Genomic DNA, 24,720 nt, shown 5'->3' with positions numbered 1-24,720 from the left:
AGTTCAAAAATGGATTAAGCGAAAACATAGTTAAAAATGGAATAACAAACATTCTTATTCATTAAGAAATAATAGAAATAATGGTTTTTAAATGGAACAACACAAACTATAGTTCATAATTGGAATAACATAAACTATAGTTAAAAATAGATTAACACAATCTATATTTCATAAATTGAATAATTGAAACTATAGTAAATAAATTGAATGACACATACTTCAGTTCATAAGTGGTACACCTGAAACTATAGTATATAATTAGAAGAACATAAACTATAGTTAATAATTGGATTAAAACAAATGCCAATTCATAAATAGCATAACACAAACTATAGTTCATATAGTTGATAACTGAAATAATAAAAACTATAGTTCATAAATAGAATAACACAAACTATAGTTCATAATTGGAATAACCGAATCTGTAGTTTTGAAATGGAATAATCAGAACTATAATTCACAGAAATAGAGTAACACAAACTGTAATTCACATAAACGGAATAACTACAGTTCATAAACCATAGTTCATAAATGGAATAAAATCAATTATTGTTAATAAATGAAAGATACAGTTCAGAAATAGAATAACACAAACGAAAATGGAATAACACAAATTATATTTTATTAATGGAATAACACAAACTATAGTTAGTAAATAGAATAACCGACACTATAGTTAATTAATGGAATGACTGAAACAATAGTTCATAAATGGAATAACGTAAAATATAGTTCATAAAAAGGAAAACAAAAACAACGGTGAACTGATTGAATCCAAAATTCATACATAGAATAACACAAACTATAGTTTATAAATCGTGCTCTATGGAGCAGTAGGCTAGTTTAAAGCGTTCACCCAACACAAGCGCACAGCTTTTTCATTTCTCGAATCTGCCTTAATGACCTGTTCACTCTTTTTTATGTCCTACTTAAAAAAAACAAACAAACTGTCTTTCCCATCATGCACTCCAAGTGCATAAATTAGTCGGCCATTTTGTCTCTCTTCTGTCATATAGATCAACACAGTTAAGCCCTTCATTTTGTTTGCAGATACAACCCACGCCCCCACCCCCTGTTCTCTGAGATCACTAAAACACTTTGTAGTCCTTCATCCAAGCAGGCCTCCTCCTCTCAGGCTGAGGCTTTTGGACGACTTCTTGGGTGATGACATTCTCAGCTTCGTTACAGTCATTTCAATCCGACTGTAAGGAAACACAGTGTGAGTCCACGTCGAGTTTGGGCACATCATTTGCTTCCTGACAGATCTCGACCTTCTCCTCCTCACAACCATTATTGTCCACTGGCAGGGAAACACGATGCAGATCTAAGATATGTCGGGGAACGCCATCTACAATCACATTATTCTTTGACTGAATCCCCGTTACTACTACCCTTTCCCCAGTGAATAGTACACAGCGCATTGGGAGGCTTCACCCACACCTTCTCACCCACTTCGATGGTAGCTTCTTCACCCTCAACTCCTGCAGTTTTGTTGTAAGGATGCAACCACTCATAAGTAAAGATGACCCTATGAGGTATTGCTGTTTCATTTTTGCCATGCTGTACCAGAATACTGTCTCCATGGGTGAGATGTAGTTTTTCTCTGCAACAGCCGTGATAGTATGATGATGGTTTTCTACTATTCCATTGCCACTTGGTCAATATGCTGCTGTAAAAAATTGCTAAACACCCCACTTGTCACACACCTTCTTGAAAACTTCCGACTGAAAAGCAGGACCATTGTCCATCAACAACTCTGCAACTGGACCTCTCTCCAAAAATACTTCCTCAACAACTTTTCTAATCTCCCACTTTCCGACTTAATCCCTCTCCAGATAGCAAATCTCCCTGGTTCACAGATAGATACAGTTTGTGGTGTTAAATGTTTTTGACTCCTAATGGGGGTATGACACCAATGATTTCGACCATCGTTTATATAATCACAAGTTATAATAACCAACCAATGAAAAGCTTCCAAAGTTACTATAAAAATTATCGAATTTTGGATTCAATCAGTTCACCGTTGTTTATGTCACGAACCTGCATTTGATTATTTGCTGCCGGCTTTGTTACTGGAAATTACTTAACACTCAAGATCGAGACTGCACTGAATCTTCACCGCCATCTTTGTTCGACATAATGTCTGAACACTTAACAGTGCGTGATATCAATGGCCAACCGTTTCCAGTCCTCCACCACATGTAGTTCTTCTGCCTCATGTCTGTGGGGTGGGGTTAATTGACTGGCATTCCCTGCAATTTTCTACTACACCCTTAACTTCTGCCTTCATAATTTTTGGGTTAACTTCCCTTGCCAGGAACAATGTCCACTCCCGATCAAAGTGGTGCATATTATTCTTTTCTGATGGGACCAGCATGACATCCACCTTTAAATGGAACGCCTTAATCAAGCGCCCCAAGTCTTCGCTTGATCAACATTTCGTCTTAATTCTCCTATCACCAGTCACTGCAGATCTGATCCACGATGCTACTGTTGCTGAATGAGTCTTGATCTCAATTACGTAACGGCCAGATCGATCGTTTTCATAGTGACATCCAGTTCAGCAACATTTATATGGGAGTAACCGTTTTTCTTCCTTAGCCATGCTGCTCTTCCACAGTCACACATCCTATATCCAATATGACACTCAATGCCATCGCACCATATTACTCCCTCTTTTCTATTGCTGACATACCATTCTCCTTTAATTTTTTTTGGTGGGGGGTTATAGTCTGTGCAGGTGGGTATGCTGTCAACGAATATCAAAGTTAAATTTGGGGCAAATCCTTTGACAACCTCCCCACTCATAAAATAGGGTGGCTATTCTGAAAGCCGTTCTTAACATGGGAATATTATGTGTGACCATTCCTAAAGCCGTTCTAAACATAAGGAATACTTAACATGAGATTGATTGGAGTGTCTATTCCGAAAGCCGTTCGTAACATGAGAAGGTTGAGGGTTGGGCAACAATAACAACAACGACAATAACAACAACAACAACAACAACAACGACAACAACAACAACAACAACTGTACTTTAATTTTTTACGAGGTTAGGCGCATGCTTCCACCGGGCAATACCAATTAATGGGTCCTGCTAATATCAAATAAATAAAACATAAAAATATTAAATAATAATACTTCAGTAACTACATAACAAACAAATAAAAGATAAAAAAATATTAAATTAATATCACAAATATATAAACAAATAACTATGGAAATAAAAAAAAAACTCTTACTGGAATATGACATTCCAAATAAATTACTCTTACTGGAATATGACATTCCAAATAAATTACTAATTGGATTCAATGTTGGATCAAATAAACAAAAACATACCGAAGCTGTACGTTTTTGCATGTCTAATTCGTGCTGGAGGACACCGTTTCTGCAGAATAAGAAAAAATAAAAATGAAAAAATGGTTTCTCAGTTGAAATGTTATTTTACTGGAATTGATTTACAAACGTGTGAGTTTAGTGCAAAATTATAAACCGAATAATTAATATATTATTTAATTGGAATTCATTATTGAGATGAGTTTTATTTATTCATTTATTTTATTGCGGACTATTAGCCTCATCTTTTTAGTTGTTGTTTCATGACGTTTTGACCAACTATTCCTCTGGAAGGCAGTAATTGTTGAGGATGCAGTGAGGAGATTCGGAGTTCCTATCCCATCACGGTTACCACCTGACGAAGGTCAGAGGAATAGTTGGCCGAAACGTCGTGAAACAACAACTAAAAAGGTGAGGATAATAGTCCGCAATAAAATAAACGAATAATTCATGTTTAATCTGATTTGAACAATAAAAAATCTGACTACTCTTATTTTAATATCCAATTTTGAAGTGATAAAAAATACAAAGTAAATTTCATGAATTGGAAGCCGTTCTTAACATGAGTAAGTTAACAAGCAAAAATGAAGGAGTATCAAATTTTCGATAATAAATATTAGCATGTATTTTTATAAACAACTAAATATTAACATTTATTTTTATAAACAACTAAATATTAACATTTATTTTTATAAACAACTAAATATTAACATGTATTCATGTGTTGACTGTTAGTAAAGTAATGAGCGACAACACAAGGACATGTGTAGCTTACAAGGAATGAATCCTAAAAACACATGTGAACCCCGAAGCGGCTTTATTCAAGGGCAAGTAACTCCTGTCATGACATCCTTTTGTCACTAGATGACTTGTTTGCGTATACTTCACTAATGAAAGTTATCATATATAACTTTTCATATTTTGGAGAAGGTCTTATGACACAACCCTATCTAATAGTTGTTCTGGTTGCTGGATTGATTTTTATTTGAAGCTTTGTGGGCTACTTCGGATGGGGTGTTGATGCTGGTGTGATTGTTGGATGTTTCAGTAGGGTGTATGTTTAGCTTATTGTGATGTAGGGATGTTTTATGTAGAAATGTATATGTCTTATTTGCAATGCTGACATCTTTCTTTAGATGTTTGGGATTTCCGTGAAGAACCTGTCTTGTTGTAGTTTCAACAATGTAGGATCGTGCTTCAGTGCAGAATTGTCTGACAACTTCTAGAGTTCACTTTCTTGTATTCTGGTCTTGTACTCATACCAGTTGTCATGTATTTATGTGAGGTCCTTTGCATGCTGCCTTTTTTGTAACAACTGTCTCTGGAGTAGGCAATCCTGAATTTCTTCTTTCCAGGTATTGTTGTTGAGGCATTTAGTAGGAAGATTGCTAACCAGCTTACAATTGAACAGTAGTTCTGAAGATGGAATGATATGATCCATTGGGGTAGATAGTAGTAGTAGACTCATGTCTGTGTCTTGGTTGCCTATTATAGCCTTCTTCATAGCCTTTGTAGGGGACTAGGATATATAAATACCCCAATACCGTTACAAGACAATAATGAAACGAATGAGGAATTGAAGGAAACAAAGGCTCAGTTAATGGATAAGATAAACGTGGTTTATTTGCTATTGAAAGAAATGAACGTTTTAGTTACAATATGTCCGCGCGTATGTGGCCAATGTTCGTTGCAGGACTGGTGTTGTAGCAAGAAAAGGAAATGTGTTTATATCTCAAGTTCGGGTCACTATTGTTTGTTCGCGCGTGGGAAGAGAAATAATTGTTGTAGGAAAATTGAGAATAGTAGTCCAGCGCGTGTATGCATTGATACGGAATGAACTTGAGTAGGGTAGTATAATTAAACAAAGCGTACTTATCTTTTCAGACGACGGGGGTGGGAAGTGAGCGGCTGGTCGTGCTACTTCGGTGATATGTGTCAGGCTTTTAACTGGAGAGCGACGACTACATTTATCAACCTAGCGGCGCGGCGTTTTTGCCTCCTGTGTTTTTCTTCTTTTTCTTCTTTGGTTTGTGTAAGATAGGCATTGTTAGAGTTGAAGGCGTCTCGGCTCATAACGTGAGAGCGGAGTTGGCTTCAGTTCACTGGTGCCTTATTTCTTCTTCTTCTTCTTCTTCTTCTTCTTCTTCTTCTTCATCTCTTTAGGTCGGGTGGAAGAATGTCTGTGCGTTCACTGACGCAGCTGGGCGAATCTCCTTTTCTTTTCTTTTTTTTCTTCATTTCTTTAGGTCGGGTGGAAGACTGTCCGTGCGTTCACTGACGCAGCTAGGCGAATCTCTCCTTCTTTTTCTTTCTGGTCCCCTCCTTTTATAGTCGTAAACCGGCTCCCAGCGGCTGTGATAATTTAGGCCTTTATTTTCGGCGGGGAGCTCTGCCATTGGTTCATAATTCTTTTTATGGTTTCTTATTTTTCTTTTTCCAAACGGAAGCGATGCGTGGAGCCATGTGCAAACGAAGATTTTTTATTTTGTCTTTTATGCTGGAGACGTTAGCATCCGGTTGGCATGTTCCCACACCTTCTTCATAGCCTTCTTCATAGCCTTCTTCATAGCTGCCTTGATGCTCTGTATGCACTGTTGTTCTGCCACCGCTAAATTGGGGAAATCTGGGAAAAGAGGTGATGTGCTCAAAATCCCATTCTTCGGCAAATTCTCTGAAACGCTGAGAGCTGAGATGTGACTTATTATCACTGATAAGCCTTTTTATGATTCCTTGCTCAGCAAAGATTTGCTTAGTCAGGCTGATAACTTCCTTGCTGGAGAATTCCTTTAGTTTGTGAATAAAGAGGTATTTTGCACAGTAATCCACAATGAGGAGGTAGTTGTGCCTGTTCAAATTGAAGATATCAGTGGCTAACACCTGGCATGGTCGTACTGGGATCTCATGCAGTATGAAGGATTCGGCAATTTAAGATTTCTGGTGTTCTTGACATATAGTGTATTGCTGTATTACTTTGTCAATATTGTTATTTATGTCATTTCAGAGAACACCAGTTTTTACTCTGAGCTTGCATTTATAGCTTCCTTGGTGACCATAATGTATTTTTTCCAATACTTAAAGTCGCATTGATTCAGGGATTGTAATCCTGTCATTTATGAGTAAAACTCCATTCTCTGTAGAAAGTTGATTTTGATAAGACATGTACGGTTGAATGTCTTTAGTTCTCTGTAACTAAAGCAATGAACATTCTTTGAGCTGCCATTGCACAAAGACAGCACCCATTCTGCTGGTTCATACGTCATAAGTCAAATACAAATAGGCAAAAATTTATAGATGTTAAAAATCGTTGTAAGAGAGAAATAGCCACAGCCCAAAGAAGGCATGCTGAAATAATCAGGGAACGCATAGAATCGCCTTTTGGTCGGAACTCATGATTTCTGGAAAATCTGTAATAATGAAGAGCAATCAACAACAAAAAGGTCACATGCACGGAAACTGAGAAGGTGGAACTGCCCAGCGATTCGCCTTCAACTCCACCTTAGAGCCAACAAACAACTCCCTCCCTATGTGGATTGAAGTCACACTGTAGACAATATATGATGAGCTGGTCACTGTCGTGTCCAATGCACAAATGACACTGCGCCTGCGTCATGGGACGGGAAATCCGGTTGGTACTCATTTGCATGAGTTGGCACCCCGCAGTGATAAAAGACGTTGGACTTTTGTGTGTGGGTGGCATTCTTCCATTTGCTTGGTGAAACAAATTTCGTGCTGTTCGTCTCAGTTATGCAAATCGAGAACAGGAAGAAAGGGACAGCAAGAACTGCAAATAGAACTGATTCAAGCTATGATTCGACATTATGATTCATTATGACTGAAGGAAGGTTCAACCTAAAATTAGTACCGGAATATGACGGCACAACATCTATTGTAGACTGGTTAGAGAGAGTGGACCTTATCTGCAAACTCTCGGGGGTTGACAGAGTCGAACAGGTCATCCCCTTGCGACTAGCTGGAGGAGCTTTTGACATCTACCAACAGCTGTCAGATGCAGAGAAGAATAATGTAACATGTGTGAAAGATGCACTGCACAGGGCCTTTGCGCTTGACTCATGTGAGGCATACAAGCAGTTTGCAAGATGCACCTTACACTCGGGCGAGTCGGTAGATGAATTCTAAGCTACATTAACAAAGCTCTCCAGTCTGTTCGGAGGAGTCCTGAGCCAGACGATGAAGTATGCATTCATGGCTGGACTGCCTGCCGATACCCAGGAGTTGCTACGTGCATCTGCTGATATCAACCAGATCTCAACAGAAAGTATGCTCAGTCGAGCAAGGTCTGTGGTAAATAATGAATGGGTTGCAGCCGCTGTTGACAGGTCAGACACGGAAAAAGTGCCTCTACACAAATCTTCTGCAGTGTTTCAAGTCAAGATTAAAGTCACACTGTAAACAATGTATGACAAGCCGGTCACTGTCATGTCCAATGCACAAATGACACTGCACCTGCATGATGGGATGGGAAATCCGGTTAGTACTAATTTGCATGAGTTGGCACCCCCGCAGCGAATGAATGGGTTGCAGCCGCTGTCGACAGGTCAGACATGGAAAAAGTGCCTCTACAGAAGCCCTCTGAAAACTCACTGCAGTGTTTCAATTGCTCTGGAGCCAACCATCTTACTAAGCACTGTCAGCTCAAATGATCGAGGCAGCACTGTACACCATGCATTCGATCCTACCGATGCTAGAAAGAGGGACACATCACGTCACAATGTCTGGAAAACGGAAACAGAAGCGAGATATGAGCGCTATTCTGGCCCCGAGTAGGATGAGAACCGACCTTCCAGTGAAGCACATGCATGTCAATGGAGTGATTCGGGATGCATTGATTAACTCTGGGTGCACCTGATCTCTAGTAAGGAGTACGGTTTGTGGTCCACGGAATGGACACAAGACAGAGGTACTGACTATTGATGGAAAGAGTATGACCAGCAAAGACGCGACCAAGGTCAGTTTGCAGATGGATAAAAAGATCCCCGTGGTGGTGGAGATGTTGGCTATGGATGGAGATCTGTTGGGATTCGATCTCTTGCTCAGAATTGATGTCATCCGCCTGTTGGGCGGTATTCATATAAATGAACACGGTGAGGCCAATTTCCCAAAGGAAGTTTGCGGTGTCGGCACTGCTGTTGCAGTGGAAATAGAACGACCTGACTTTGATGTCATATTTGACCCGACTAAGAAACATTGGACGGCAACCTGGAAATGGTCAAATGAGCAGTCGCCACTGTAGTGTTATCATAGAACTACTTTCATACGTGTAACAAGTAAATCATGGCAAATGAATATTGATGTCAACCGCCTAATATATACGTATTCGACAACATGGCGTAGACCTCTACACACGTACATTCAATCTCTCTTCTTATGTAAATATGTCAATAAAGTTCTATATTAAATAAAACCACAACTTGGTTATCAATTACTTATAAGAACAAACATAAATTAACGACATGGTGGCAACGAAATGGATACTGAACATTTATAACAGTTAAAAAAAAAAAAAACTCACTCAGTTGAATTGACTAGTTGCAACCGACAACAGAAAACGAAAAAAAAAAAAAAAAATTCGACAACAGACCAGAAAGGAAAAACATTTCTTTCACAAAAGACAAAACTTCGGCAACAGACACGAAAGGAAAAATATGTTTACAAAAGACAAAACAAGGCATGTAAACCAATTTTCATTAATTTACCCACCTGTGAATTTTCATTCTCGTATATGCTATAAACACGTGTGAATTTTTGCACAATAGCAGACATTTTGAATTTTTGTCAACTGTTGTTATCGTATGTGTCCCCGTAAACACGTGTGGATTTTCGCACACCGGCAGACATATTGAATTTTTTGTTTATCGAAAAAATACATAGCCGTTAATAATAATGTCTACCAATAATGACATTATTCCGTTTATGGACTGGGAAATGCCAAATCCAGCGGAAACATTTAAACTTTTTAAGCAGAGGCTAGAACTATATTTTGCTATAAACAAAATAAAAACCGACCAACAAGTGAATTACATACTGCTAAAGACTGGCAACGAAGGTCTCAAAAAATTTAACACTTGGAAATTAACAGATGAGGAAAAACGTTCTCCCAACACCATTTTTAATAAATTCTTGGAGCATTTAGAACCTAAAAAAAACTTTAGGATTAACAGACTAAAACTAATGAACAAGAACAGCGAATTATAGAACTAATTATTGCGAGTACCCCAATTGCCCAATTGTCGAATTCCAGAAAGAACTACGACGAAAAGATAATACGCTAACACTGGATGAAACCATCCGAATTGGTAAAACGTACGAAGCAACAAACGCACATATTAAACAGCTTAGAGAGATGTTAAACACCAATAACGAGGAGGACAATAGCGCCAATACTGACATACAAGCAATTACAAAATATAAACAAAATAGAAAGACAAACAACTGCCTTAATTGCGGAAAAGGTAACGAACGTCGATATGAAGCATGCCCAGCATTTGGTTCCAAATGCAAAACGTGTGGAAAATATAACCACTGGGCAACAGTATGTTTATATAACAGAAGATCAAGGTGAAGGTCGCAAAACAGAGACCGTGGAAAACAAAAGCCATTAAACATGAACCAGACCAAGAAAAAACACTTCATCCAAACTGATATATTATCCAGGAACAACAGCCAGGAACTAAATGAACAATTCGAAAATTTAACTTTTTCCACTATTAACACATCCTCTCAAACACAGAGAGATGAAGCCTTCGCTTATATAAATATAAAATGACCTAATCGAAACGGGACTCACAGACTACGAATTAAAGTCGATACTGGAGCCCAAGGTAATACATTACCAATTTCTACATTCTGTAGAATGTTTCCTGAGAAATTAACCACTGATGGCTTCCCAAAACTAAGAAAACAAAGTAAGGACAAAAAATTAATAGCCTACAATGGAACACCGATAAAGTGCTATGGCAATATCAGTATACCATGCAATTACCAAACCTCTGATTGGCACGAAAGCACCTTCTATATAGTAGATGTAAATGGACCAGCAATTCTAGGACTACCATCACTGGAATACTGAAAATGGTTACTCTTCACTGCACGGTGAAAGAACAAAATATAGTCAAACCAATCAACAAAATCGAATACTTAGTACAGATCTATCCAGATCAATTCGACAAAATAGGCTCTATGCCTGAACATGTCAAGTTAACAATGAGCAAAAACGTACAACCTCACATTGACTCACCAAGAAAAACCCCAATTGCCCTAAAGGACAACATAAAACAGGAACTAGACAAAATGGTCAGCAACAAGATCATTAGAAAAGTCACAGAGCCAACAGACTGGGTTTCCAGCCTAGCTTATTCACACAAGAAAGATGGAAGCCTGAGAATCTGTCTAGACCCAAGACACCTTAACATTGCACTAAAAAGACCACACCATGCAACCCCTACAGTGGAGGAGCTAACACACCACTTTGCAGGTGCCAAGCTGTTCTCTAAACTTGATGCCAAAGCTGGTTATTGGTCCATACATTTGGATCAGGAATCTTAGCTGCTAACGACATTCCAATCCCCTTTTGGCAGATACTGTTTCCAGAGATTACCATTTGGGTTAAGTGTATCCCAGGACATTTTTCAAATGAAAATCGACCAGATACTCGAATAAGTTGACGGAGCAATTGGAATTACAGACGACATTGTTGTCTATAGTAAAACGGACAAAGAGCATGATAAGATCTTGTACAGGCTCATGCAAGTAGCTGCAAAAAATGGTCTTGTGTTTAATTCAGCAAAATGCAAAATAAAATCAAAAAATATATCTTTCTTTGGAATGATATATAGTGAAAATGGTATTAGCCCAGACCCAGAAAAACTTAAAGACTTACAAGACATGCCATATCCAACATGCAAAAAAGAACTACAAGAATTCTTAGGCCTTGTCACATATTTATCACTATTCATCCCAAATTTGGCTGACAAGACACATACATTAAGAGGCTTGTTGAAGAAGGATGTACCTTTTCTCTGGGAAGAGCATCACAAGGTATGCTTTGAAACATTTAAAACAATAATCACCAAAGACTCGACATTAACATACTTCGACACGAATGAAGTACCAATACTGCAAACTGATGCGAGTTTAAAGGAGCAGCATTAATGCAAAACAAAAAACCTATTGCATATGCATCAAAGTCTCTAACAGACGCCGATCAACGGTATGCATGCATAGAAAGGGAACTTCTAGCAATTGTATTTGGTGTGCACAGGTATCATGTCTACCTATATATATCGAAGTTCAAGGTACACACCGATCATAAACCCTTGGTCATGATACTACAGAAACCACTGACCAGTGCACCTCCTAGGCTACAACGAATGATTACCAAATTACAGGAATACCAGATACAAATAGAATACAAATACCAGGCAAAGAAATTACTGTAGCTGATACACTAAGTCGCTTCTCCAGTACTCAAAACACTGACATGATCGACTTAAATATTCGAGTTGACTTGGTGAGATTCAGGAGCGAACGCCTGAATGAAATAAAAAAGGAAACAAAGGCTGATCCAATACTCAACCAATTACATGAAACCATAACAACAGGATGGCCAGACTCAATTAAGGAAGTACCACCGACAATTCGGTCATACTGGTCATACAGAGATGAGTTAACTGCCAGTGATGGCATAATCATGAAAGTCTCAAGGATTATTATCCCTGAAAACCAGCAGAAAACTATCCTGGACCAACTACATTACAGCCATCAAGGTCTCGAAAAGACACATCTGCAAGCTAGAGATACTGTATACTGGGAGCGAATTAACACTGATATTGAGAACATGATCAAAAAGTGTTCAATATGCCAGGAAAACCTCCCAGCACAATCAAAGGAAACTTTACAACCACATGACATCCCTAGCAGAGCATGGGAAGTTGTTGGCACTGACTTGTTCCACTGTAAAGACCAGGAATACCTCATAATTGCCGATTATTATAGTAAATTCCCAATCGTACGGAAAATGAATGGCATGGCCACAAGCAACATGGTCATATCAACAATGAAGCAGATATTTTCAGAACATGGTATTCCCACCAGAGTTATTAGTGATAACGGACCACAGTACTCCAGTGAAGCATTTAAAGAATTTGCTCAACAATGGTAATTCGATCATATCACATCATCTCCAAGGTTTCCTAAATCAAATGGTTTTATTGAACGACAGATTCAAACCATTAAAAGAACAATAGTCCAAGCAAAGCAAGCAAGAAGAGATGTTAACCTTGAAATGCTGTGAGAGGATTTTGGGCCATATAATGTACATACTGAAGAAGCGGAGGAAGGACCACCCATCTTGCCTCTACGAAGGAATACCCGACAGAGACGAATACTGCCTCCCTGCCCTGATTGTGAAACACCACCTATGGAGCAGACTGGTGGCAATAATGGTGATGAGGAGGATGGCAGGGAGGAAGTGCTACCTCCGGTTCTTCGGAGAAGTACCAGACAAAGACGACTGCCCCCCTGCCCCGTTTGTGATCATGAGATCAGGGGGAAGTGTAGCAGAAGTAGCAATAACTAAAATGAGGGGAAAAAGAGCTTACCTCGGGTATGTCTGTTGTGTCACCGGTTGGGGGGAAAAGAGAATTCCAAGATGGCATCCGGGGGTTTTTATTAGCGTTTACCCCATGCAACTCTCGGAAAATCACGTTTCTTTCTCATGTGATTATGCAAATGGATAATTCCCGGCCACTATAAAAGCAGGAGGCTAGAGACGAGTCGGCAGTGTCCTGCAAATTGTGTGTGTGGGTGTTTCTGGCGATTGGAGTGTGTCTTCTTTTACCACGGTTATCACGGACAGGAATTCCCTCTCTTCTGGAGGTGGGCGATATTGACTATTTTGAAGTTGTACTGTTGCTGACAGAACATTTATTTTTTTTTTGCCTACTACATTTTTGTTTCAAAGAACAACGCCTATCAGCCACAAACTTCCAAGCCCAGCTGAACTTCTAAACAGTCGCACATGAAATCGAACCTGATTGCAAAAATCACGAATCACAGATTCCCCAACCGTGACCATATCCACGAAGAACTAAAGCACAGACAGGATATACAAAAAACCTATCACGACAAAACAGCCCATGACTTACCAGCACTTGTCCCTGGACAACATGTACGTATGTGGGATAACCAAACTGGAAAATAGAAACCAGCAGCAATTCTCAGAAAATGTACAGAACCTAGATCGTACATCCTCAAATTGACAGATGGATCGTCAAAAAGACGTAACAGAGTCCATATCAGAGCAGATGTAAAAGCAACCCATAAACATGTTCACTTCAGTGACCAAACCCAATCTCAATCTGGACTCCCTAACACAAGCATCTCAAACCAAATAAACACTAAGAAACACACACCAAACATAACAATACACGCACCAAATATAACAAGACATGGCCGTGAAATCCATAGGCCAAACAGATTTAAACAATAAATATCTGAACAATGTGTACTACTTTTCTTCCTTCTGGTAAAGGGGATGTAGTGTTATCATAGAACTACTTTCATACGCGTAACAAGTAAATCATGGCGAATGAATATTGATGTCAACCGCCTAATACATACGTATTCGACAACATGGCATAGACCTCTACACACGTACATTCAATCTCTCTTCTTATGTAAATATGTTAATAAAGTTCTATATTAAATAAAACCACAACTTGGTTATCAATTACTTATAAGAATAAACATAAACTAATGACAGCCACAACAGCTGATCAATCAGACACCTGAATACACCGTGCCCAAACACATTCGGAAAGACTATGACTGCAAATTGCAAATTTGGATTCACAATGGATGGCTGATACCATACCCAGAGAAAGAGCTTCGTCCACCCAATGGATTAATTCCGCTAATTGCGATTGTCCAAGGGGAAAGTGCAGCCTGTTATGGATTACCGCAAGCTAAACGACCATGTGGACACATACACGACATGTGCGGATGTGTGTTCACAAAAGCTGAGGGACTGGCAGAGGAAGGGGTCCGACTTGTCAGTGTTGAATTTGAGAAAGGCCTACCTCCAGGTACATGTGCACCGTTCTTTATGGCCGTTTCACACCATGATTGCAAAGGGGGGGAGATACTGCTGACGGATGGGATTTGGGTTTAACGCTGCCCCATCCATTATGCAGGCAGTTGTTGAGGCTGTTTTGTCTGAAGATGTAATTGTTCAAGGAGCAACATCGACATATATAGACAATATATACATCAATAACAGCTTGGCGCCCGCAAAACGAGTGAAGTAGTATCTTCTTCAGTTTGGATTGGAAAGCAAGGAACCAGAGCGGCTTGAGGATGGTGCACAAGTGCTTGGATTGGAGGTCTGAGGGGAGCATGGCACTCTATGATGGAAGGGTGGTAGTATGATTCCAGATGTTCCAGAGATTCTGACACATCAAGCCATTTTTTCCCTGTGCGGGAAACTGACCGGGCCAGTGTGTGGGTGGCTACGAGCAGCAACAGGAATCAGAAAGTGATGGGCCAACACCATAACCCAAGGATGGGACGACACCACAGAAGATGTTCCACTTTAACAAATGCTCCAGGAAACAATAGCCAGGGTGAAGCAGAGTCTGTGGTGTGTAAATGGACAAGATGTCAATGTATGGGTGGACGCAAGTTCCCTGGCGAACGGTGTGCTCCTGGAATATGACACTATTGTCTTTGAAGATGCATGTTGACTGCGATCCACGAGTGATGTGCAGCATATTAACATGGCTGAACTGGATGCGGCGTTGAAGAGCTTCAACCTTGCGTTACACTGGAAGTGCAAATTTATACACTTAAAAACGGACTCAGTAAGTGTGTATCACTGGTTAGTGGACATGCTCACTGGAAAAACTAGAGTATGCACAAAGGCTACCAGCGAAATGTTACTCCATTGGACACAATAAAATCACTGGTAAAGAGTACGGACTTTCAATAGACGTTTCTCTGGTCCCGTCGAGTCAGAACTTGGCAGACCCCATGACACGTGTTCCACAAAAGTGGCTTGATAGAATGAAATCCACGACGGAGCCTGTACCTCTGACCTGTGCTGCAAAGAGTAACGCAATGACTAGTAGTCAGATCATGGAACTGCATAAAAGCAGTAGACATCCAGGCATCCGATGTACAGCATATTTTGTTCGGCGGGTTTGCCCAACAATTACCAAAGCTGATGTGAGGTCAGCTATCGGAGAATCTGAGGAATGTCGGATGATTGATCCGTCCCCAGTTAATTGGACGCCAGGAAAATTGGTGATACAAGCTAATTGGCAAAGGCTGGGAATGGATATAACATACTTTAATGGCAAACATTTTGTGATGCTCATCGATTGCAGTCCAGCGCGTTTTACCATTTGACGGATGCTGTCACAGCAGGAGTCTAGACACATTATTCAGCATCTTGAGTCGATATTTTTGGAGCATGGCCCACCGCAGGAACTGCTTACTGACAATGACACTGCATTTACCAGTAAGGAATTTAAGGAGTTTCTGCTGGTTGGGGAGTATGCCTGCAGTTTCGGTGTGCATATGTGCCAGTAGGCAATGGCATTGCAGAAGGATGTCACCGCAGCATTAAGTGGATTGCAGCCAGAACAAGATGTACTGTTCAGAAAGCAGTGTATTGGTACAATGTCACGCCCAAGGACGATACATCATCATTTACTGCACCTGCCAACGGGATCTATAGATATGAAGTTAGGGTGAAGAACATCGACCAATTGCCCACATTACCAGCCTCTGCACAAACTCAATACCGTGTGGGTGACCCTGTATGGGTAAAACCGCCAGGTTATTGATGCACATCCAAGTTCGAAGAAGGAACAGTAACGGAAGTGATCAGCCCGCAAGCCATTGGTGTTGACGGTGTCCCACGCCATGTGAAGGATATACGACCTCGGACGTATACCTTACCCTCTGGTAATGCAGATGATGAGTTTTCAGATGACACAGCATGTATTACACTGCCTGGCCGACAACCAACTCAAAATGGAGAACCCTCTGAAAACCGACCAGATGCCATTCCACCTGGCAGAGCAGATGAGACTTTGGATGATATTGAGGGTATGACACTGCCTGGATCACAGACAACACAGAATGGAGAGACCCCAGAACCACCCTTGCGGTGAAGTACACACCAAAGATTACCAGCGCGCCCTTGCACATTCTGTGATCAGAGATCAAGGAGGAGTGTAGACAATGTATGACGAGGCAGTCACCGGTTGGTACTCATTTGCATGAATTGGCGCCCCGTGGTGATAAAAGACGCCAGACTTCTGTGTGTGGGCAGCATTTTTTCATTTGCTTGGTGAAAGAGATTTCGTGTTGTTTGTCTCAGTTACACGAATCGAGGACAGGAAGAAAGGGACAGTGAGAACTGCAGATAGAACATACTGATTCACACGCTTAATGATGTAAAAACTTGGCGACGAGGAACTCAAATTTAGCTTGGATGATGGAATATGATATAATTATTGGATGATGGAATATGATATAATTATTGGATGATGGAATATGATATAATTATTGGATGATGGAATATGATATAATTATTGATATTAAAGATTAAGGGGGCGTGTGAGTAAATAAAAAAGTTAAAAAATGTAAAAAATTAACCGCTGCTTCTTTCTATATATTTGCAGTCTTGTCACCTGATATGCAAATGAAATGCTCACAGTTTTAAACAAAAAGCCAGACTTTTCAGATACTCAGGCAATTTGTTGGAGTAGTAAGTTTTGACAGCAGTGTATAAAGTTTTGGAGTTGCAAGTTTTAATAGCAGAGTGTTGAATTTTGAGTAGCGAGGTTTGACAGCAGAGTGTTGAATTTTGAGTAGCGAGGTTTGACAGCAGAGTGTTGAATTTGACCCCGAAAATTGTTACTTGGAAAGTGTAAAATAGTTAACTCTTGACTACTTACTCAAAGTTATCAAAATTGTGGCAGTTTGGTCGCATAATGAAACGCAAACCAAAAACTAGAAAACACAATCCAGACGAAAATTATCACAACATACGTATTAATCAAGATATTTAATGAAACTGTGAAATTATAGTTGGATATTGAGTCAGAGCTTTCAATTATAAATTTACATACGTGGAATAAACTTAACAAACCGACTTTGTAGACAACACTAAAGCCAGCCCACACGGTGGCTGGCAATAAAATTAATTTTATTGGAGAACTATATTTACCAGTAAATTTGAACTGAAATATTAAAAAAATTGAAGGCGAGCGTTCTAAAAAGAATTGCAAATCTATTCGAGTTGAATTGGATGAACAGTTTTAAACTTTGGGATTTTATCATCCAACATTTTTAATCAGAAAATATATAAGCTGAATAAAGTAAAAAAAAAAAAGAAGATAAATAAAAACGTACCGTACGAAATTTCTTTGCAATTCAATTGCTATTTATGAAACCAAAGATTTTCAAATAAATGGATGCCATCAAAAATAATTTAAAAAAAGTAATAAAAAGAATAACTAATATAATTTGAAAATACGCCAAAAAATAACAAAGCAACAATTAAAACAAGTGTTAAAGAAAACACAAAAACCAATATTCACCCGAGCTGTAAGTAAGGTTTACAAATATGAAGATGGTTCGACTATATCACATTTTCGATTCCTTTGTATAAACATAGAAATATCAAAATATTTGAACTTGCGCAATGAAATATGAATGTTATTTAGAAAATAATTAATGATATTACTAAAAGTATCGCAGACTTATAAATCAAATTGTAAAGAATTGGCGATATTAGATATATCATTATAAAAAATGAAAAAAAGTCAATCAGATGACACCAGATACACATTATAAGTAGAGAAAGAGCCAATCAACGCCATTTTTGAGATGTTCAATTGCTATCCACCCCAACCAAAACTGCGATGATCGGGCAGAAAAAAAAAAATTCACCCACTGACTATCGACCCAAAGCAGAAAAGATATTAGCTTTTTGCAAAAAGCCTTGGGAGGTAGGTGTTGTGGAGACTCACGCACAAGAGATGAACTCTTCCGAACTGTAGAAAGGTACTAACTATGTGTTACGACTATTGTTCTCTCACTTTCTAACCATATCCATGTCTATGTTTTCTTTATGATCCTTCCGGGCCACAAAAAATTGTTGTTATGAAATAGTTCTATGCGGTTCAGGGCTTAGAGCAAGATTGCACATGTATCCCCATTAATTCCAGGGAACTTTGTGGTGTGAATAAAGGTTTTAAATCAAGCAAAAATATTTCAATAAATGTTATTGTATTTACAAACCCCCAAACTAATCACTGCTGAGTACACATTTGGACCAGAAAAAACCCTAAAATTGTATTTAAAAATGCTGTCGGAAATTTATCTTGTTTCCAGATAAATTCGACGCGAAAGTAACTAGCCTGAAAAAAAATAAAAGCATGAAAGGGGGGGGGGCAAAAAATAAAATATAAAGGTCTTGTTTCAAAACGAAGAAGAGATTTTATTCACAATAAAATTAGTTGCAAATTTTTCCCTTTGCGGGCATTAAATTCAAAGAACGCCAAGGTAATATATAATGAAAAAAAATAACGCTGGTTCTTATAATGAAGATGTCGTATCCATGAACGAATACAATAATATGATGCAAAATAGTAGTTCCTAATCACACTCTCAAAAAAAAGTTCCAAGAATGTAAAAAAAGATGAAAAATGATTCATTACTTATGTGCATTCACTATAGATTAACTTTGTGCCTTTATTTTCATTTATTAGGCATAAATGTTTGAAAAATAACACTGAAGTCAGGTGAAACCGTTAGCTGCTAATTACGTTTTCTTTTTCTTTCGAGTATTATTTATATACAAAAAATTGGAGCGATAAAAAAAATGTGAATTGGAAACAAAAAAGTCATGCGTAAATTGAAATAATAAAAATTACGTGTGAATTGGAAAAATACAAAAAAATGTGTAGATTGAAAACATAAAAAATATGTGTAAATGGGGGAAAATTATGCGTAAATTGGAAAGATAAAATTTTATATGTGAATTGGAAAAAAAATTATGTGTGAATTGGAAAAAAAAATTATGTGTGCTTGAAAAAAAATATGTGTGAATTGGAAAAAAAAATTATGTGTGAATTGGAAATATAAAAAAAATTATGTGTTAATTTGTACAAATAAAAGCAAATTTTGTGTGAATTGGAAAAAAATATGTTTGAATTGGAAAGATAAATATATTTAAAAAGTAACATGACTGATCGGAGAGGCAAGAAAGAGATTACACGTTTTTTAAACTCCTGATGCTAGAAAATTATCGAAAGGATTTAATATAGATAACTGGAGACTAATAAAACGGTGTCTTACTTTTCAACTTCAGCCTTCAATAAGTTTTCTAAGTTTTTAATTTCAATAGCTTCTTTCCGTTTCTCAGCTTCCTGAATTTAAAAAGACACAAAAGTAAAAATGATAGAGACAATATTTTTGTTCTTTTTAATTCATTTTGACATAATTTGATGCATAAAATATTCTCTTTATTCTTCAAGAAAGTATTTTTATAATTAAATCATCATCATCATCATCATCATCATCATCATCATCATCATCATCATCGTGATCACCACTACTACCACCATCACCTCAACTGTCCTACATTTACTGACTAGTATCTATTCTTGACCAAAAGTGATAATATTCTATTGGTTAATAATGGCAGAAGTTTCCTGAACTTATTCCCCCACTCCTAACTTTGCAGTTACACTAGCACATGCTTTTCTGGACAACTTCAATAAATTTTCCATCAAAATATATCTTTTTCCACCGTTAACATACTTTAAACTTCTTAGAAACTTAATTCTCATCAAAGAAGAATACATTCCACAATCAGTTTAAGCAGAAAAAAAATCCGAGATAATTATTTTTCAGATGGCGATTAATAATATATAGATCATCTGAACTGTTCTCAATCTGTTGGTATTTTTTTAACAATGTTTCGGCCGATGTAATCTACGACGTACTGCTGGCAATTTTTTTTTGAAATCACAAATATTTATGCTGAACCCAATTTTAAGAATTTCAAACTGAACTTTTTATTTAATCAAATGAGATAGATTATTTTTGTTCCATCAGCCATGACTGGGTGGAAATGTTTAGTAATTTTTACTTTATTGTTAGTTATTATTGTCTGTAGCGACGATTGGACCATTCAATCTCCAGAAGACTGCCACTTAGAACTGATTGACACTTGATACATTTAATTACACGGCCCTATGAGATGACAGATTATGTTCAACTTTCAGTTAAACCCAAAAGAAAAAAGTCAAAGTATTCTTATTAACATATGATTAGTAAAAAATGAAATGGAGGCCAGTTAAAAATGAAATGGAGGCCAGTTAAAAATAAAATGGAGGCCAGTTAAAAATAAAATGGAGGCCAGTTAAAAATGAAATGGAGGCCAGTTAAAAATAAAATGGAGGCCAGTTAAAAATGAAATGGAGGCCAGTTAAAAATAAAATGGAGGCCAGTTAAAAATGAAATGGAGGCCAGTTAAAAATAAAATGGAGGCCAGTTAAAAATGAAATGGAGGCCAGTTAAAAATAAAATGGAGGCCAGTTAAAAATAAAAAATGCAGAAATAAAGTCAATATGTAAAGAAATGCTCCCGATAAAAATATTGCGAATATGCAAAAAGTTGCTCTTCATAAAATGTAATAAAAGAAATGGAAAGGTTTTGTAAATGATGTTTGAACAGTAGTTATTCCCTTGATGACTGTTTTATACTTATAATGACTTCAAATATACTGTTAGAGAGTGGCCGAGCAGAAGCAGTAAAGTATCTGTTTATCTAATTATCTGTGTATCTATCGATGTATCTGTTTATCTAATTATCTGTGTATCTATCGATGTATCTGTTTATCTAGCTACCGATATATTTATCGATCTATATATCGATCTAGTGACGAGTGGACAATAGAGATTTGAAGTCATGTTTTGACAGGTTGCCAAATTTTGTCAAAATTTGTGACTTAGTCAGTTGCACCGAAAAGTATCCAAACAGGTGACTGAATGTGACGTGTCGCATGTCACCTGTTCGGGTTTGCTCACGCATCGTTGAGTTGGATTGGAGACGTCGAATGAACAAGATGGGCTAAAATGGATCTCCCCATGAAGGAGGAGAAATTTCAGAATGGAGACGTAAAAGAACCACCCCAAGTCAAGATCGTCGACCACTCCTCTGCTATGACGAATACCTGGGAGTAAAATAAAAATATAAAAACAATCATCCATTTTGGGTGCGTCTTAAAGCGTCTTTGTTACAACAGGTTCCAGCGTCACCGAAGATGATTTACGAATTCCCCAGACAGGGACAAAAGACAGAGTGGCGCCCAACAGCAGAAACACGTATATCGTTAGGTGTTATATGGTGACGAAATTTTGGGTGCGTCACCAAAATCCGTTTTTCATGGTAACAAAAAGGAAAGAAAAAAAAAAAAAGGGAAAAAAAGCATTTACGGCAAATTTCTCGGAAAAGAGTAACTAATGGAAATAAGTAAAAGAAATACAGACCCGAATAAGTTCAAAATGATCCAAGTTTATTAAAACAAAAAGTTATCGATTGCCTTTATTTCCCAAGGCTGGGGTTAAAAAAACCCTTAAAGAAACATTTTAAAATACATATAAAAAATACAAAAAAAGACGTCAATCTTTACTTGTAAGAAAGGCTGAAAGAAAGAGCATATAAAAAACGGAAAACAGTCCTTGTTTAGAATTCAGTCCTTTTAACGAAATGTTCAGTCTTTCTTTGACAAAATGTTCTTTTTTTTTCTTTTCCGAAAGGACAAACAAAAGTTTCTTTGACCTAAAATAGGAGAAAGAAGTAATTTCCTTTGTGAAGGCTCATGTGCCTTTTAATTCAAAGAGGAGAGAAGACCATAAAGCCGCTTTGGTAGGCTTTATGTGTACAAATAAATTCTTGAATTATGGAAGATTTCCTTTCTGAAGGAAACTTTGGTTGAAAAAATCTTTCAAAGAGGGGATTTCCTTTCTACGGGCGATATTTTGCTCGTCTCGTGTGCGAAATTAAATTTTGTTCTTCTTAGAAAAGAACTCCTCAACACACGGTAGTTTCCTTCGTTAGTCCTTTGAGAATAATAATTTACCAGTTGTAAGACTCGATTGTCTTTTAATAACCGGTATTAATCTTCCAGTCGTAAGACCTTATTGTTTTATAATGACTAAGAATAAAATAACGTTAATAGTTTAGTTCCAACCAATTAAATTCTAAACAAACGTCTTTCTCCAAAGGAGGAGAGAAAAAACCGTAGAATTTAACGTCAAGAATCCTTTTTGACGGAGCCGAATAGCGTCCTTCTTCTTGGCCGGCTAGATTCAAACTGACGAAAATGGGCAAAAACCCTTTCCTCCTCCTCCCCCTCCTCCTCCTCGCCTCCAGAGGGTCGGAGTGGGGCTGGCTGCTAGAAAGCGAACTATACCGATGCTGATGATGATAGAAGTGACCTGCCGGTTAAGAAATGCGTTCCTTGATCCAAATGCGGAGATGTTGAATAGGTATAAATAAAAAAATAAATAAAAATTATTTCTTTATTAAAAATTTCAACAATGGTGCTCTGCTCCGATATATTATAATTATTATTTTTTTTTTTTTACTGCGATATTAAATATCTCGACTTAAAATAATTTTAATATCTCGGCTTAACTTAACATCCGCTTACAATAATATAATAATATTACTATCTCGGTTTAAAATAATGTTTATTTCTCGGCTAAAAATAATTTTAATATATCGGCTAAAAACATTAAAATTAAAAAAAATTAAAATTATTTTAGCTGTAAAATTAAATATCGCGGCTTTAAATAATATTTGATTTTGGCTTAAAATAATCTTACTTTCTCTGCTTACAATAAACTAATAATTTAATATCTCGACTTAAAATAATGTTAATTTCTCGGCTTTAGATAATGTAAATTTCTAGTTTTAAAATAAGGTTTATTTCTCGGCTTAAGATAATCTTACTATTTCGGCTTAAAATAATGTTAATTTTTCAGTTTTAAATAATATTAATATCTCAGTTAAAATAATTTTAATATCTCAGTTAAAATAATTTTAATATCTCAGGTAAAATAAGTTTAATATCTCAGGTAAAATGATTTTGGCAATCTGGAAGAAAGAGAGAGCCTGTTTCCTTCGTTTAACTATAGGTGGCGTTACTGTCTGTCCACCCAGTTACGGAAGCACAACATGTATATAATGGCACTTTTGAAATAAAATTTTTTTGTAATATTTTAATTTTAAACATTTTTTTTTTTTTTTTGGTTTTGCAAACATATTTACGTTTTGTTGCTTGTTTATTTTCAAACATTTACGTTGTTTTTTTTTCGTTTTTCATATTTTGTTGTTGTTTGTTTTGGAAACATTTACGTTTCTTTTTTGTTTTTCCAAACACATTTATCTTTTTTCTTTTTTGCAAACATATTTTTTGTTTTTGTTATTTTTTTTTTCAAATATAGTTTTTTTTATTTTTGTAAACATGCGCAATCTGTTACGATCTTTGCCGCCAATAAACCCTTGCCAAACCACATAATGGATGCAATTGTTGATAACATTTTACCTTTAAGTGACATGTCTTTTCTTGAGTATTCTTTAAAGCAGCGGTTCTCAACCTTTTTTGACCCATGGACCCCTTTTCCCTTCTTTTTTTTTCTTGGTGGACCCCCTTATAATTTTTGGTCATAAAACAATATTCTATTTCTCAATATAATTTTTTGAGCTTTTAATAAACAAATAAATATTATATAATTAAGCTTTATTTTTAAATGAAAACTAATTTAATGCAAATGAAGTATTTTACAACAATTATAATAATGAAAACTTGATTAACGCTAACTGTTTTTTGTGTTTTTGTTTTTGTAAATTCACGTAATGGAATGAATGTGTGTGTGTGTGTGTGTGTGTGTGTGTGTGTGTGTGTGTGTGTGTGTGTGTGTATGGTTTTGGTACTTATGCAGGATACGGGCCGTGCTATTTTGTAGATAGGATTTTTAAGTTATACTCAATTTTTACGGTATGTTTTGTTCCATTAAATTGTTAGGTGAATGTACATACATCTCAACCTTTTCCCGGCTATCGCCCCCAAAAGCTATTTTTGACTTAAGTTAATTCATAATCGCCTCCAAGAATAAATAATAACAAATATTGTAATTATGACTAACCAACACTAGAAACATTTTGTACATGCAAATGGAAAACAAATTAATTAAAAATAATTTTATTGCAAATTTACAAGAAATGTAGAGAGTCTAACTAGTGTGAGCCCTGAGATTGGTGATGTTTCGCTAAAAA

The 24,720-nt window shown here is 37.1% G+C and overlaps 1 protein-coding gene across 3 annotated transcripts in view; it reads right to left on the bottom strand.

Moving 5' to 3' along the window:
- Window positions 1-24,720, bottom strand: part of LOC145241470 (uncharacterized) — a 353,227-nt gene that overhangs the window by 189,754 nt on the left and 138,753 nt on the right. For all 3 annotated transcript variants that reach the window (XM_080104454.1, XM_080104452.1, XM_080104455.1), the window contains 2 exons: window positions 19,729-19,799; window positions 3,343-3,391 (listed from right to left, as the gene is read on the bottom strand). In XM_080104454.1, coding sequence (XP_079960580.1) covers window positions 3,343-3,391; window positions 19,729-19,799 — 120 coding nt within the window. The remainder of the gene's footprint in view (window positions 1-3,342; window positions 3,392-19,728; window positions 19,800-24,720) is intronic.

Source organism: Euprymna scolopes, chromosome 20, assembly GCF_053919585.1.
Source record: "Euprymna scolopes isolate OS-2025 chromosome 20, ASM5391958v1, whole genome shotgun sequence".
Taxonomy (NCBI): Eukaryota; Metazoa; Mollusca; class Cephalopoda; order Sepiida; family Sepiolidae; genus Euprymna; species Euprymna scolopes.
The sequence above is the reverse complement of the archived record's forward strand: the minus strand, read 5'-3'. Positions and strand labels throughout refer to the sequence as shown.